General features: G+C 49.2%; 1 protein-coding gene across 1 annotated transcript in view; it reads left to right on the forward strand.

Annotated features, from left to right (window-relative positions):
* Positions 1–7,227: 7,227 nt before the first annotated feature.
* ERGIC3 (ERGIC and golgi 3) overlaps positions 7,228–17,768 on the forward strand; it is a 60,229-nt gene continuing 49,688 nt past the window's right edge. The window contains exon 1 of the mRNA XM_065414501.1: positions 7,228–7,333. Within this exon, the coding sequence (XP_065270573.1) occupies positions 7,246–7,333 (88 nt within the window). The 5' untranslated portion in view covers positions 7,228–7,245. The remainder of the gene's footprint in view (positions 7,334–17,768) is intronic.

Consider the following 17,768-nt stretch of genomic DNA (forward strand, 5'->3'; position numbering starts at 1 on the left):
CTGCGGAAAGCCTGCATCGGCATTGTGGAATGGAAGTATCCTTTCCACCTGGGAGGAGAGACGGGACCTGCGTGGGGGTGTCTAGAAACATGGGAGACGGACACCCGGCAAAGCACAAAGGAGGCATTAGAAAGCGTGTGGAGGGAATGCCTCGACCCAGCGGCGAACGAGAGGAAAGTGCGTGCCCAAGGCACAGGAGAGAATGGGGCCGTTTGGTGGGTGTGGACAGGTTTAAACTCGGTGAACGATCGATCTGGTTTTCCTGTTCCTGACGGCTGACGAAGTGCCTGTTTGTACCGTCTATCTCGCCGGCGATGCGAAAGAGCAGGGGAGACTGAGGAAAGACTAAATATAGCTGAGGGGCCCGGTTCTGTGATCCTGCTGCACTCAGTGGCATGAAGCCGGAGTCAGGGAGATCAGGATCTGGCCTGTGTTTTCTTGGGACGAGGTCGGAGATGGTAATTGATGTGTTCAGTGGAAGGGGGGCTGTTTGGGTGAGAGAAACCGAGGCGGTTTGGACACTGCGGTTTCTGTTCAGTCTCTTTGGTACCAAGCGAAGATGGGGCCATGGGAAATAATCCCAAGGGTTCCCCTCTCCAGAGCGTTGTGCAGCCAGGCAAGCGGGAGAGACGTTGCTTTCACTTCAGGAGGGAAGTTATATACATGGTGCTGGCGGGAATCCAAGGAAGGCAGAAACCATTTTGGGGAAGGAATGCGAGAGGATCAACCAGTTTGGGGAGAGGGCTAGGAGGAGAGAACCGAAATGCAGGGGCCAGGGGCAGGAAGATGCCGGGTGATTGGAGAAGCCGGGGCAGAGATCGGGGTGTGGTGGGGAGAGGATGCACTTTGATCAGGAGGCAGGAAAGAGAAAAAGCTGGAGGTGGCCCGGAGCGGGGCGTAGGGGAGAAAATGTCAGACCGGGAAAGTAAAGTGTGTGTGTGGGGGGGAAGGGACTGAGAGGGACACTGCGAGCTGCTTGGAATAGCTCAGAGAGTGAGTCAGCCGCTCGCCGGCTGCCCGCAGCTGCTGTCTGACATCACAGATGGATGGCTCCCTTCGCCATTCCCTTCTCTCTCCCTCTTTCTTTCCTTCTCCCTTTTTCTCTCCTTCATTCTCCCCATCTCTTCCTCATTCTCTCTCCCCACCACCATCTCTCTGTCTTTCCCCTCCACCTCTCCCTCTCCATCCATCACTGCCCTAGGCTCCCCGCTCTCTGATCCCGGCTTTGCTAAAAGCTCGGCTCTAGCTCAAAGAGGAATGAGTTCAGGCCCTGTGTGATACAGAGGGTCAGACCAGATGGCCACAATGGGCCCTTCTGGCCTCAGATCGGGACCCTGCAGCAGGGATGACGGAATGGCAGCCCAGAGGGGCTGGGAGCTAACCCTGGGGGGCTGAAGAGGAGCCCATGGAGAGCGGAAGAACCTTTTGTGTGTTTGGATTCTTGTTACCTTGGAAGGGGTGAAGTTTTAGTCAGAGACTTGGCTGGAGGGCTGGGCCCTATCACCACCTCCAGCCTGGGTGGGGAAGGCTGAGGGTTGGGGACCACCTCGGAGGAAACTGAGGCAGGGAGTGCCTGTAGTGCCAGGCGTGGCCTGCAGAGAGTGCTACAGGCAGCCACACCGGTGACAAGTGTTTAGGAGGATGCCGCTGCTTCCAGCTCATAGCCCGAGGCCCAGAATTGGGAAGGTATTTAGGCACTGCTGTGCTCAGAACCCTACATATCATTTTCAAAAGGGACTTAGGAGCCAAAATCTCATTGGCAGTCAACGGCATTCCGGCTCCAACTGTGTCAATTACTAAATATGTAACAAGCTGGGCCTTACTTCATTAGCTCAAATGACAGAGGCTGTTGCTTTTAGGATCCCAAAGGGCCCAGATTCAACCCAGGCGTACTAGGCTGCATTCTGGCCATCAGGCATGTCGTCTGGGTCCTTTCTTGACTTGAGGGCGCTATCTCACTCTGGGAGAAATCAATGAAACAAGGGGGGGGGGTCGTCCTGTGGGTACATGCTGGCAGTTTGGCCATCAGAGTCCCTGTACTGTGGGCTGCAGGTATGGAACATGAAGCATGTTTGGGTCTAGTCACGGCTTGGCTGGGAGATCATCCCGGGTGCAGCAGGAAGAGGTGTTAGTGACTCAAGAGGTGGCGTCAAGTATCGGGGTAGCCGTGTTAGTTTGTATCTACAAAAACAACAAGGAGTCTGGTGGCACCTTAAAGACTAACAGATTTATTTGGGCATAAGCTTTCGTGGGTAAAAACCTCACTTCTTCGAGGTGGCGCTTCTCTCATGGACTCAGTCCTGAAGCCTGGCACCCGGCCGGGTGCCCCGTGCTGCTGGATCAGACCTAAAGTGTGGGGCGTGGCCATTGAAGGCTCGGTGGTACCTTTTGGAAGAAATGGCGTGTGGGGCCTTTGTCTTGGGTACGCTCCAGTTTTGCACTCTCTGCCTCCCTAAAATCCTTCCTGCATAATAGCTGTTAGTGACTCCTCCTCCCTCCCTCCCTGCCAGGCAGTGTTCTACCCCAGAAGTGGCAGCATTTCAGTGGGGAGTGAGCAATCCCAGTCCTACCCTATGCAAAGGGCTCTGGGACCTGCTGGGTTTTTTGTATCCTTTAATAATAACGCTCTAGGCTGCTTTTGCCCAAGGCTCTCTCACTGCCTTACAAACATTTAATGAATTAATTCTCACAACTGCTCCCCGCAGCTGTAACACAAGTAGTGCCCTCAAGCTACACATGGGACAAGAGACACAGAAAGCAGAAGTGACTAGCTCAGGGTCAGCCTGCAAATCAGTGGCACATCTGGGACTAGAACCTACGACTCCTAGGTCACTGCCGTAACCACTGAACCCCTTGTAGCCATGAGAGCGAATGGACCTGCTACTGAACACAGATTGGAAGGAGGAAAGAGACAGGTGTGCCAACAGGAAGGTCAAAGAAGCAGTCACTGCAAACAGGGTAGGGGACAGCATGATTGTGAGAGAGAGATTCCTCTGCATCAGGTTACACTGGTACCCACAATGCAGCAGAGTCTATCTATACCCACAATGCACTGGGCACTATTTATACCCACAGTGCCCCTGGTTTGCTGCTTTGGGGTTGCAACGAGAGGAAGTGGCCTAGTTCTGGCCACTCAAGGTAGCATTTGCTCAAAGGTCAGGCCGGTTGCTTGGTAGGGGGTTAATTGTAACCGTGCTTTGTGAGCATGCTGGGGGTGTACGGAGTGGGGTTTGGGAGTGTTGGGGCGCTGGGGGGACATGTGCCCCATTACAGGTATACATGGCACCTGGACTCCACCCTCGCTTCACAATGCTCAGAAGGCAGGTTGCTTATCCGGTGCCCAGTGGAGCTTGCTCCCTCTTATGCCCCAGAGAACCTGGCTATAAAAGCCAGCAAATTTCCAGGCCTGGTGTGATTTAGGCTGCAGCTAGAGACAGGTTTATGATGCATGCTGCTGCTGCTTCCGCCAGGGCTGAGCTGATGCTCTCAAAGGGCTTCGCCGGAGTCATAAATGGAGAGAAGCCAGGAGGGAACCCTGCCCCCACAGGATCCCAAACGGCTGTATTGGTTTAACTTGGCTGCATTTCCTGCCAGCAAAAGGGGCCAGGCTGGCACCCCTCGGCACTTCAGCCACAGACAAGTTAAGACCCGAGCATGCAGCAGGTTAGGACCAGAATTAGCTAGTACAAAGGAGGTCAAGTAAGGTGTCTATAAAAAAGTTGTGATTTGCTGGTTATGATTATGCTGTCTGTATGCATGTATCATTTTTGTATTTAAAGTTATAAGTATTGGCTCTATACTGTCTGTATTTCAAACTTGTGCTATGCTTCTGGGTGACACCCCAGACAGTTTGGCATCAGCACTGAATGGCCTGCTTGATGGCCCATTGAGAACCATCAGCTATACAACTGACCCATAATTGACCCATTGAGAGAAGGCAGATACACCTTATGACTCAGCAAGGCAGCAGGGGCATGCCTATGGAGAAGACTCTAAGGCTTTCAAGCCATGTGCTGGGCAGCTTGTGTTTGGAACAAAGGAAGTACAGGCCACATGGCAAGAGACGATAAAAAGCAGCTGTATCTTCTCCATTTTGTCTTCAATCCTGCTTCTTACCTCTTGCTACAAACTGAAGCTCTGAATAAAGGACTGAATGACCCATCCAAGCTGTGGATGTACTCCAGAGACTTGATTTGAACCTGCAGTTTATTCCATCACTGCTACAAGCCTGAACCAAGAACTTTGCCATTACTGTATGTAATTGATTCCATTTAACCAATTTTAGCTCTCATCTATATTTCTTTCTTTTTATGAATAAACCTTTAGATTTTAGATTCTAAAGGATTGGCAACAGTGTGATTTGTGGGTAAGAGCTAACTGATATATTGACCTGGGTCTGGGGCGTGGTCCTATGGGATTGGGAGAACCTTTTTTCTTTTACCAGGGTATTGGTTTTCATAACCATTCATCCCCATAAGGAGTGGCACTGGTGGTGATACTGGGATACTGGTGTGTCTGAGGGAATTGCTTATATGACTTCTGGTGGTTAGCTAGTGGGGTAAAACCGAAGTCCTCTCTGTCTGGCTGGTTTGGTGTGCCTTAGAAGGAACCCCAGCCTTGGGCTGTGACTACGCTGCTCTAAGCAATTTGTCCTGAATTGATACTCTCAGTAGAGTCCCGCCAAAGGCCGCTTCGTTACAACCGTTCTTACGTAATATTTCTATTCTGTACCTGGAAAAAAGCAGGACAATGTACTTGTATCATATGAAGCTGACAAACTATTTTCCAGCCCATCAGCAGGTCCTAATAACTTGCACCTAAGAGTCCTAAAAGAAAGAGCTCCGGAGATATGTGGCCCACTAGTGTTAATTTTTAATATATTTTAGAGTACCAGGGAAATTCCAGAAGACTAGCAAAAGACTAATGTTGTGCCAATATTCAAAAAGTAGAAGTGATATGAGCTGAGTAAGTAGAGGCCAGTTAGCCTGACATCAATCCTAGGTAAAATAGTGGGAAATCTTATATGGAAATCAATTACTAATGAATTAAAGAATAGGAATATAATTAATTCCAGTCAATATGATTATATGAAAAATAGATCCTGTCAGGCAAACCTGTTTTCATTCGTTGATGACAAGTCTGGTCAATACAGGTAAAGAGTTTGCAGGCACAATGCAGCCTCTTTTGGTTAAAGGTACATATCCACAATTAGTCAGTACGATCTGTAGTCTAGGAGTGCTCTTGGAGTCCTTGCGGATACTAAGCTCTCACATCACATCAGCCATGAGTAATGCTTTCTGCCATCTCCAGTTGGTTAGGAGACTCGATCCCACCCTAGTGAAAAATGACCTGGCCTCAGTTACTCACACCTTCATCACGTCTTGACCGGACTACAACAATCCAATATATCTGGGCATGAAGTCTTCAGCAGTTACAAAATTCCCACGAATACACTGCACCTGTCCTCCACTCCCTACAGTAGCTTCCCAGGTGCTCTATGGCCTAGACCCAGGATATCTAAAAGATTTTCTAAGCTCCAGAACAGTCAACAACCTCACTCCTCAAGCACATGGAACTCTCTGCAGTAAGGGTAACACTTGTTTGTGCAGCAGAAATGACTTTCTCGGGGATCGGTTCCAGACTGTGGAAGTGAACTTCCCCAGGAACTAGGGAACAACACAAACCTCACCACCTTCTGCTCCAAGTGCCAGGCTCATTTCTTTGACCTTGCCTTTTCTAACATAAACATATAGCAACTTGTACACCTCTACCCCAATATAACGCGACCCGATAGAACACAAATTCGGCTATAACGCGGTAAAGCAGTGCGCCGGGGGGGTGGGGCTGCGCACTCCGGCAGATCAAAGCAAGTTCAATATAACGCGGTTTCACTTATAACGCGGTAAGATTTTTTGGCTCTTGAGGACAGCGTTATATCGAGGTAGAGGTGTATATTTAAATAATAAAAAAACAAACCTAAACCCCAACAAAAACAAGACACTGTATTGCACACACTTCTTTCCTGGGGAGAGGATGAGAAAACGAACACCATATGACAGATGTGTCATTGATTAATGCACTACAGGAAGGCACTCAGATACTGCAGTGAGGAGCACAGTATAAGAACCTCTGTAGAACAGAATAGATATAATATAGGTAGACTTTTGCAAGGCCTTTGACTTAGTACTGCACAACATTCTGATTTAAAAGTTAGCACTCTACCATATCAATAAAATATACATTAAATGGATTCAGAAATGGCTGACCGGTCTCAAAAAGTAGTTGTCGATAGGGAGTCAACATTGAATGTGGGTGTTTCTAGCGGGCTTCTGCAGGGAGCAGCAGTAGCCCAATGCTATTTCAACATTTTAACCAATGAACAGGAAGTAAGGAGGTTTGCCAGGAGATGGAGACCTAAGCCCTGAGGTAAGTGGGGAAGTGGGATACTAGGAGGAAACACAAGGAGGAGAGTAAACAGGGGAGGCCTCCTGATTCATAATGAGAAAGTAGGGCAATTGGCTAGTTATCTTGGGTGCCTGTACCCCCAATGTCACTCCGACAACCCAATGTCAGCCTATGACACACCACCACCGTCACGCCACAACTTCCCCAATCTCACCCCAACACCTCCACATCCCATTGTCACCCCATGACACCCCACTGAGTGTCACCAAACGTCACCCCAATACCTCCACATCCCACTGTCACCCCATGACACCCCACTGACAGTGTCACCAAACATCCAATGTCACCCCAACACCTCCACATCCCACTGTCATCCCATGACACCCCACTGACAGTGTCACCAAACACCCAATGTCACCCCAACACCTCCACATCCCACTGTCATCCCATGACACCCCACTGACAGTGTCACCAAACACCCAATGTCACCCCAACACCTCCACATCCCACTGTCATCCCATGACACCCCACTGAGTGTCACCAAACACCCAATCTCACCCCCAATGACCATCCAACGTCACCCCACCCGTCACCCCACAGTCACTCCAATGACACCCCCCCCGACACCAGCATTCTCAGCCCGCAACACCCCCAATGTCACCACGCCCAGGCGCGAGGCTCCGGCTCGCCACGTCACTAACCCCCGCCCCCAGCACAGGGCGGGCTCCCAGGGTGCCCTGCGGCGGGGAGGAGGGGCACACAGCGGAGTGCTCCGCCCAGCAGGCGGGGGCTGGCACCGGAAGTGGGGTTGCTGCCGGCCGGAAGTGGGTCGCTGCCGCTATGGACTCGCTGTGGAGGCTGAAGCAGTTCGATGCGTTTCCCAAGACGCTGGAGGATTTTCGAGTCAAGACCTGCGGGGGCGCGCTCGGTGAGGGGCGGGGGCGCGCTCGGTGAGGGGCCGGGCCGGGGGGGGGCGGCGGCGGCGGCGGGTGGAGCTGCCAGGTCCCCCTTGCTGAGCCCGTCCCCTGCTGAGGCGCGCATCAGCAGCCTGCCGCTCGCTGCGGGCCCCGGCCGGGCTCAGGCCGCGCCTCCCCAGTGGGCCGGGGGCAGACAGGCCCTTCCGCCGCCTGCCTCGGAGCCCGGGCTGCGGCCGTCACGTCGCCGTGCAGCGTGCGGGGCAAGCGAGTCCCGGGGCGTGGGGCTCCCGGGCCAGCGCCGAGACCATCGCTCTCTTGCCCCGTAGCCACAAGCTGGTGCCCAGCCCTCGGCCGCAGGGAGTGAGACTTCCCCGCGCTTCCCCCGCCTCTGCATTGATCTGCCTCCTCTCACGTGCAACCGGGCACCTCAGCACCGAGCCAGGGGGCTTCCTAAAAAACCCACCTAATTCTCCCCTTCCCTTAACCAGCCTCCCCCCCCCCCCCCCGAGTGCCTCGCCTGAAACTCCCTCAAATACAGAACGTGATGGGAGAGAAAATACCTCCTCGCTTTGAAGGGTGAACATCCCCAGCCTGTTCCTCTCCCGCTAAGGCTAAAGACTAGGTCGTTTCAAGTCCAGCTGCATCCTTATCTCTTCCTCCCTGAGAGTCTTTCACCTCCATAGTCACTAAGGTGAACCACTCCACGCGCAGGGGAAAGGTTGTCACCTAACCCACTCCAGCCCTGGGCCATCAAAGCTGGAATAAAGGGCGTGTGCTTGTGTAAAAAGAAGAGAAGAGCCACCTCCCTGCCTGCATGGTACGAACCATCAATACCACTCCAAACAAACTGTCCAAACACACTCCTCAGTCCTAGAGCAGTACCTAGCCCTCAACCCAGAAACACAACAACCCCAGCCTCCCCATCCATGTCATCACTTACAAAGCAGAACATCCGGCCCTCATATAGGGCAGATAGTGTCTGATCATCCCAAAGCCAGACTGATGTTTCCAGCTGGAATTTGTGGGCCAGAGGTGGTGACAAATGGGCTAGGAGTGGCATATATTCCCTCACTCTGTTGTTCACGCACACCTTCCTTCTGATTGTCTCCCTGCTTCCTTTGTCTCCCGTTGTCCTCTTTTCCTCTTCTCTCTGTTCCTTCTTCCACCCCTGCTTTGAGGAGTAACCTGACCAGTGCCAGCACAGCCAGCAACAGCAGTGAGGGATGGGTAGGGTAGAGGCTGTTCAGTCTCCACTCAGGCCCCAGAACCTGGCCTGGATCCTCGTTTTGCAGTGACAGAGAAGAGGCTGCATCCTCTTTTAACTCTGAAGGTGGTCAGTGGGCATGATGTTTGGGCTTGTTTGCACTGGCAATTTACAGCGCTGCAACTTTCTCACTGCCGTAGCAGCGCTTTAGTATTGCCAGTGTAGACTAGCCCTTTGACTCACCTCAGATTTAAAATTTCAAATAAAGTGCGTGTCTCCCTTCTGTCTGTGTCATCCTTCCAGGCAAGGCTCAGTAAGCTCTTGTTCTTTTGTTAGTTGTGTTGTTTTGGGAGTTTTAGGTATAGTGAGGTGCTAGGAGTCCCACAGGCACCCTTAAACATGGTATGTATTTGACCTAAGTAAATCATAAGAGACTGTGTTTTGCTATAAGAAAGACCTGTCTGTTTGTTGCTGTATAGGAGAGACAAGTATTCATATGTAAGGTTTCTGTAGTGCAGAATTTTGGAGCAAGGTAGTGATCCAGCCAATCAAGTAGCCTGTTCCTGACAGTGGCCAATACAAAAATTAGTTCAGAGAAAAGAACAAGAAACCTCCCAGTGGGCCATTATGGAATAAACAGCATATAGGGAAGCTACTCCCTAGTTCTGTCAGTTGTTGGCTGGTACCCTAAAGCAGGAGGGTTTGCTTATGCAAATATATATGTTTAAATAATAGAGCCAAAACCACCTCATTAAAAGAATATTAAAGTGGCAAAGTCAAGCCCTCCAAAATTAGGAAATATCAGAATTAAGGTTACCATCGAACCTTAATCCTCCTCCCTCTGCTAATGGTGTGTGTTATGATACAGTCTTTAATTACGTGATCCCATACTATTTTTTCCACAGGACCCTTGCCTCATTCAGGGAATAGATAGTGGCATGGAGCCATAAGACCAGTGCTACACCCCCAGCTTTGGAACAACGAACAGGAGTACTTGTGGCACCTTAGAGACTAACAAATTTATTAGAGCATAAGCTTTCGTGGGCTACAACCGGATGCATCCGAAGAAGTGGGTTGTAGCCCACGAAAGCTTATGCTCTAATAAATTTGTTAGTCTCTAAGGTGCCACAAGTACTCCTGTTCATTTTTACAGATACAGACTAACACGGCTGCTACTCTGAAGCTTTGGAACAGTCTCTTGGAAGAACCCTTTGATGTGCCAGACCTCCAGGGGTCTCACTCTTCCCTCAGGGTAGGCCACCCAGTCTCACTGCCTCCTAAGATTGAACCTCTGGGGCTGCAGTACTCCTGCTTCATACTGTGAGCTCTGTTCAGTGAGTTCAACTGAGACAGACTCCTGGGAGAGACTTGTCCGCGCTGCAGGGATTAACGCACCTCACAAAGTATTTACAGGGACACTCAAACAGTGGTTTCAAACCAGTTGGGTTTATTAGTCCCCTGGCATACAGCATGGGAAGTCCTTAGGTTAGCACAGAGAAATGAAGCTTAGCACAGTCCAGTCTGGTCAGCCCAGAGCCCCAGCCATGCTGTAGTGAACGCTATTTTCAGGCTCTGTCTTTCTCAATTTGACCTTCTGTGTCACTTCCCAGGTTTCTCCAGAGAACTCCCAGCTTCCTCCAGAAGCCCCACTGCCCACCTTCCAGTCCTTTGTTCTTAAACTGGGCTCTCTGCCCAACTTCCTTGCTGAGAGGCCTTACCTCCTGCTTCTTTTGCTTTCCTTAAGCAGGTCTTGCAGGAGTGTGCTTCTGACCTGCCTCTGGAACTCCTCATTGTGCCCCTGCCCCGTGAGCCTCCCTGGCTGACAAGCCAACCTGAGTTGCCTGAACAACATCCAGCCAGTCCATCTCTGAACTGGACCCAGGGAACATGTGAAGCACAAGCATGTACACCATCTACTTCCCTGCCCTTGTGTCCCACCCTGACACTAAATGGTGAGACCTGTTGCCACCTAAGGAGTGTGGGCCAGTCTGTACTCTACTCTGGTTCCACAATCCACCGGCAATATTAGTTGGCAGCCCCTCCATGGAGCTGCGAGCACGAGTTTGTACCTGACACAGTTCATGAATTCTCCCTACACCTGTCCTTTCTGGGGTGAAAGGGAGAACCTGGCACACATCTGTGTAGAGTACGTCAGGTTGCAGTCCCTCTTCTGGCTCCCCCAGAATCTCTTATTGAGGTTCTAGGTGCACTTTTCCACATACTTCCTAATTCTTGCACACCCCATCCATGATCCTATAAAGTTGCAGGACCTCCTTGTCAACCTCCTCCTGGCACTGGGCAAGATGGCCATCCATCACTCCAGGAGGAGAAAGCTGCATGGGGGTACTCTGTGACTGGAGGGCCTATTTCTGGTCCCTTGTCTGATCATGTCTCGAGGTAGAGTTCCTCCAGGCAGTATCCACAGACTCTTTAGATGCCTTTGAGGAGTGGTGGGCACTGACCAGGGTTCTCTGCTCAGTGTTCCCTTCTGGTTCCCTGATTATTAAGCTTTGACCTTGCTCCTGTTTCTGTTTTTTCCTTTGTTGTCCCATGTACTCACTTGTGGCTTGGGCTTAGTGGTTCCTCCCCCTTAGCTGAGGAGGCAGACCTTTAGTTTTGTGTGGGCCTAGACCCACCTGGCCCAGTACCCGCAAATAGAACGTGCCTTCCAATTATTGCAACAGTTGAAGCAGGGGTCCTATAGACAACAGCCTCCTTTGCTACACAAACCTGATTCATCCCCAGAGCACCATCTCTCAGTTCTAGGATTAACTGCATCTCTGCCCCCTCTGTGGTCTCCTCAAGGGGCACCCCTTGAGGTCTCAGGCCTCCAGTCCTCACCTTTCTCTGGGCAGGGACTTGCATCCCCGTCCCTTCAGATCAAGGATTGCAGTCCTCCTTCAATTTGCTGTGATTATCACAGCAGATCTGACCTTCATCCAGCACCCCTCTGCCAGGGACTATGCCAGAGTTGTCAGTGACCAGACAGTTTCCACAAACCACAATACAATTATTTAGGACAAAAGCATTACAGAGAAAACATAATAAGGCAATAAACAGTCTCCATTGCATGCTAGTTTACTGGCCCTTCTTCTGACACAGGGACACTGGCAGGTTCCAGTCCTTCACACCCTTCCAACAAGGTTTTGCCGTCTTGGTTCTAGTTTCATGTCAGTTCTTGGATCAGAGGTACCTCAGCCAGTTCAGGCTGATCCTTTATGCCACAAGCTCTTTCTTTGTCTCCTGGATCACGGCTGAACTGGTCTGTGTACCTTTAGAGGGGTAGTGCTTCTCTGGAGTTGTTTACCTGTCCCAGGATTTGCAGTAATTACCCTCATTGATTTCAGATGTTGGGATAAACTCAGTAACCCTCTGCCATGGGCTGGAATAATGTCTGTAACTCACAAAGTTATATCAAATGTATAGATAGTTAAATCCACAGCTGACTGCAAGGAATTACAAAGGGATCTCACAAAACTCGGTGACTGGGCAACAAAATGGCAAATGAAATTCAATGTTGATAAATGCAAAGTAATGCACATTGGAAAACATAACCCCAACTGTACATACAAAATAGTGGGGTCTAAATTAGCTGTTAGCACTCAAGAAAGAGATCTTGGAGTCATTGTGGATAGTTCTCTGAAAACATCTGCTCAGTGTGCACTGACAATCAAAAAAGCTAACAATGTTAGGAACCATTAGGGAAGGGACATATCATAATGGCACTATATAAACCCATGGTATGCCCACATCTTGAATACTGTGTGCAGTTCTGGTCACCCCATCTCAAAAAAGATATATTTGAATTTTAAAAAGTACAGAGAAGGGCAACAAAATGATTAGGGGTATGGAACAGCTTCCATATGAGGAGAGATTAAAAAGAGTGGGACTGTTTATGTTAGAAAATAGATGATTAAGGAGGGGTATGATAGATGTCTATAAAATCATGAATGGTGTGGAGAAAGTGAAGAAGAAAGTGTTATTTGCTCCCTTCACATAACACAAGAACTGGGGTCACCCAATGCAATTAATAGGCAGCAGGTTTAAAACAAACATAAAGGAAGTACTTCTTCACACACCACACAGTCAACCTGTGGAACTCGTTGCCAGGGGATGCTGTGAAGGCCAAAAGCATAACTGGGTTCAGAAAGAACTAGATAAATTCATGGAGGATAGGTCCATCAATGGCTATTAGGGGACTGATTAGGGACGCAGTCCCATGCTGTGAGTATCCCTAAACCTCTGACTGCCAGAAGCGGGGACTGGATGACACTGAATAATTGTCCTGTTCTTTCCCTCTGAAGTATCTGGCCTTGGTCACTGTTGGAAGACAGGATACTGGGCTAGATGGACCATTAGTCAGATCCTGTATGGCCATTCGCATAGGATTTCCATGATTCCAAAGTCTTGCATCTGTCACACCAACCATTTTGTGCAATGAATGAGGCAGGGTTTCTGTGGAAAAAATAGTATGTGATCATGTAACTAAAGACTGCATCATAATGCAGACACACTGGTGACAGGGTGAATTAAGGTTGCAAGGAGAACTTTAACCTGTGTATGTCCTTGTGTGCTTGACTTTGAAACTTCAGTGTTCTTTTAAAGTCATTTCTTTTTGTTGCAATTACCTATTTAAAAAAAAAAAAAAAAAACCACTGAAAAACAGACATTCCATTGTGTGGAACCATACTGACCCCCAACTTGTGTTGTCAGAAGGATTATGATCTTTAGATCCACAACACAGATCTTCACCACTTCAGTTAATGGAGTAACTGGTAGCAACGGTAGGCTTTGTTATCCTCTATGTCAGTGGTTCTCGACCAGGGGTCCAAGGCCCCCTGGGGGGCTGCCAAGGCCAGTTTTAGACTTGCTGGGGCCCACGGCAGAAAGCTGAAGCCCTGCTGGGTGGGGCTGAAGCCCTGGGGCTCTGAGCCCTGCCACCTGGCACTGAAGTCAAAGCCTGAGCAACTCAGCTTTTCAGGGACCCCTGTGATGTGGGGCCCCAGGCAATTGCCCTGCTTGCTACCTCCCTAATGCTGACCCTGGGTTTTGTATGTTGTGGCACTGTTGGTCTGTGGAGTTTTTATAGCATGTTGGGTGGGGCCTCAGAAAGAAAAAGATTGAGAACCCCTGCTCTATTGGGACCAGCACTAGACAGTGATGAGATATGCACTTTACCAGTCGGTTTCATAGCTATTTGCTGACAGGAGAGGAATATAGGGACTCTCAGAATCATAGAAATGTAGGACTGGAAGGGACCTCGTTGGGTCATCTAATCCAATGTTACTCAAACTTTTTGATACCAGGGACTGGCTTGCTGCCTTCGTAAACCGTGTCAGGGAAGTCTCAGGGATTGGCAAGGAGGCTGCCATAGTCTAGCACCCATCCGTGGACTGGTTGTTGAGAAACATGGATTTCTAGTCTAGTCCCCTGTGCTGAAGCAGGATTTGGGGTATGTCTGCACTTAAAATGCTACAGCGGCACAGTAGCAGAGCTGCAGCTGTGCCATGGTAGCACTTCCATCTAGACACTCACTGTAGCGACATCTGGAGTTAATCCACTTCCCAAAGAGGCAGTAACTAGGTTGATAGAAGAATTCTTCCAATTGCTATCTACACCAGGGGTTAGGTTGGCATGGCTATGTCTCCCTGAGATGTGGATTTTTCATACCTCAGAGATAGAGGTATTCTGATGTAAGTTTTCAGTGTAGACAGCTCTGTGGTATCGACCCTTCCTGACAGTTTGTCTAACCTGTTTTTAAAACCTCCAATGATGGAGGTTCAGCAGCCTTCCTAAGTAATTTGTTCCAGTGCTTAACTATCCCTTACAGTTAGGAAGTTTCTTCTATGTCTAACCTAAATCTCCCTCACTGCAGTTTAATTCCATTACTTTTTGTCCTGTCCTCAGTGGATAAGGAGAATAAGAACAATCTTTTACATACATCTAGACTGTTACCATGTCCCCCCTCAGTCTTCTCTAGACTAAATAAACCCAATTTTTTCAATCTTTCCTCGTAGGTCATGTTTTCTAGATCTTTAATCATTTTTGTTGCTCTTCTCTGGACTTTCTTCAATTTGTCCACATCTTTCCCGAAATTTGGTGCCCACAGTCGAACACAATACTCCAGTGGAGGCCTTATCAGTGGTGAGTAGAGTGGAAGAATTACTTCTTGTGTCTTGTTTACTACACTCCTGCTAATACATCTGTCATGGGGTGCACCACTCACTGCTGGTCTGGCACCTCCTGATCACTCTGGACATTAGCTCATTCAGTAGACCCCTATTTAGCGGTTTGCACACCATTGCTCCAATGCTATGCAGCCTGCAGCCCCTTTCTCCATCTCAAGATTCACAGCATCCTCTCCGTGCCTCAGTCCTCTAGCTAGGTCACTCAAAGTTCTCCCTTCCGTGATATAGTTTCTCAGCAGTCCTAGGCAGTCTTCCCATTCACTGCCTCGGTGCCACTCCCGCAGTGGCTGGTAGGGGAACCTGGGCCCGCCCTCTGCTCTGGGTTCCAGCCCAGGGAACCTCAGCTCAGCAGTCCGGGCTGTCCTCCTCTACCCTCACTGCTCTTTGCTTGGGCTGCTTTCTACCACTGGTTCCCCTTCTCTTTCTTGGTCTATCAGTTCCCACAGCCTCCTCCCTCTTCCAAGGGAGCCAGCAGCCAACACCCCTGTAGTCTCCAAACATTCCTCCCCTTCTCTTGGGAGTGTCTGCCCTTTCCCAGCAGCCCTTGATGCTTCCAATTTTCTGTCTTTATATGTCCTGCTCAGCTCATTCCTCCCTAGCTGGTCCCTCACTCACTCAGGGGATTACTTGTCTGCCTGATTCCCCTCAGCTGTGGCCTGTTGGGTTAATTAGCCTCCTTCTTGGCCCTCATTAACCCTAGCGGCGAGTCGGGGTGGGGTGGGACACCTCATCTCAACATCCCAGGATGATGATTGCTTTTTTGACAGCAGTGTTACATTGTTCCCTCACTTTTAGGTTGTGATCCACTATAACTCCAGATCCCTTTTTGCAGTTACTCCTGGTAACTTTGCTAGTTGTCTGGTCACATGTTATTTTTTGTGTGAAGACTGAATCAAAGTAGGCACTGAGCAGCTACACCTTCTTCTCATCTTCCTTTTTTGCAGTCATTTTCCATTTTCATAGAATCATAGGGTTAGAAGGGACCGCAAGGGTCATGTAGTCTAACTCCTTGCCAAGATGCAGGATTTGCTGTGTTTAAAGCATCCAAGCCAGATGGCTATCCAGCCTCCTTTTGAAAGCCTCCATGCTATGCCTCTGTTAATGCATCCCAAAATCGCATTTGCTTTTTTTTGCAACAGTTGCATTGTTGACTCATGTTGAGGTTGTAATCCACAACTCCCAGATCTTTCTTAGCAGTGCTGCTGCCAAGCCAGTTATCCCCCATTCTGTATTTGTGCATTTGGTTGTTCTTCTCTAAGTGTAGCACCTTACATTTGTCTTTGCTGAATTTCATCTTGTTGTGTATAGCCCAGTTCTCCAATTTATCAGGATCCCTTTGATTTTAGCACTGTCCTTCCAAGTGTTTGCAACCCCACCTAGCTTTGTGTCATCTGCAGATTTTATCAGAATGCTCTCTATTCTTACATCCAGGTCATTAATAAAGTTGTTAAATAACACCAGACTCAGAACAAGTGCCTGTGGAACCTCACTTGAGACCTCCTTCCAATCTGACATCTTTCCTTTAATAGTCACTCTTTGTTTGCGATTATTTAACCAATTATATATCCACTTAATGGTAGTTCTACCGAGCTCGGATTTCTCCAGCTTACTTATGAGAATATTATGTGGGACTGTGTCAAAAGTATTGCTGAAGTCCAGGTATATTATGTCCACTGCATTCCCCCATCCATCAAACCAGTTGCCATGTCAAAGAAGGAAATCAAGCTAGTTTGGCATGATTTGTTCTTAGTAAAGCCATGCTGGCTGCTAGTGCTCACCCCTTCATCCTCCAGGTATTTGGAAATTGAATGTTTTATACATTGCTCCAATAGCTTCCCAGGTAACAAGGTCAGGCTGACTGGTCTATAGTTCCTTGGCTCCTCCTTTTTCCCCTTTCTAAAGATGAGCACTATGTTAGCTCTTCTCCAGTCTTCCAGGACCTCTCCTGTCATCAGTGAGGTTGAATATATTATTGCCAGGTGGCTCTGAGATTTCTTCAGCTAATTCCTTCAGCATGCTGAGTTGAACAGCATCAGGCCCTGCTGACTTGAATTCATTGTAATTAAAAGATCTCTGATGTGTTCTTTATTTGTCCTGATCTGCATGCCTTCCCCTTTATTGTCTATGGTAACTTTGCTAGTTGTCAGGTCACATGTTATTTTGTGTGTGAAGACTGAAGCAAAGTAGTCATTGAGCAGTTCCACCTTCTTCTCATCTTCCGTTACCAGGCACCCAGGATTGGGTTCAGGTGCAGGTGGAAGAGCCAGGAGCAGTGTTGGCATTGGCGATGCAACCTTTCCAAATCATGGTGATTGTATTCTTTCTCCCTCTCAAGCTTGCCTGTTTGCTGCCCCCTTTTCACTAGCTGGGTTCAGTTCCAGATTCTGGAGGGGAATGTGCTCTGCTGGTTATAGACTCCTCTGCCCCTGTGCGCCCAGCCTGTCCTCATCCCCCTCTCCTTCTGACCTCCCATTTGGCACTTATCCATCCCCCCATCTTCCTGCTCCTGCCCCCTTTCTGCTCTGCTCCTATCCAGTCCCCACAGAGGTTTCTGCCCCCTCCCCCATACAGCTGCTGTCCAACCACACACACACACACACACATCTGAGTCCTGCACTATCTATTCTCCCATATCCCTGCCCTTCTCTCACCCTGCTTCTACTCTGCTCCCTATCCCTCCAATTCCTCAACATTCAAGGAGGCAGCTTCCTCCTTCTTTAGGCTGATGGCTCCAGGTGGGAGAGCATCAATGTGAGAGCACAGAAGAGAGTGTGTACTTGCTCTCACTTCTAGTGCCCTGTGCTACTGTGACCCCTGGCAGCCAGGAGTAAAAATTGCAGAGAAATCCCACTCCGCCCCTGTAGCATGGGACTGGAGCATGCTCAGTTGCTCTGTGGGAATGGCGCATTCAGTGTGGTCAGCACATCAGAGCTGTGAGGGGATGGAGCATGCTCAGTGCAGATGGAATCTTCGGATAGTTTAGTTGTCAAACTCTAACAAGTCTCTACTGAGCATGCACAAACAGTTTTTTCAGAGGCTTATAGTGTGGCCAAA

The sequence above is a fragment of the Emys orbicularis genome, chromosome 12 (genome assembly GCF_028017835.1).
Source record: "Emys orbicularis isolate rEmyOrb1 chromosome 12, rEmyOrb1.hap1, whole genome shotgun sequence".
Lineage (NCBI taxonomy): Eukaryota > Metazoa > Chordata > Testudines > Emydidae > Emys > Emys orbicularis.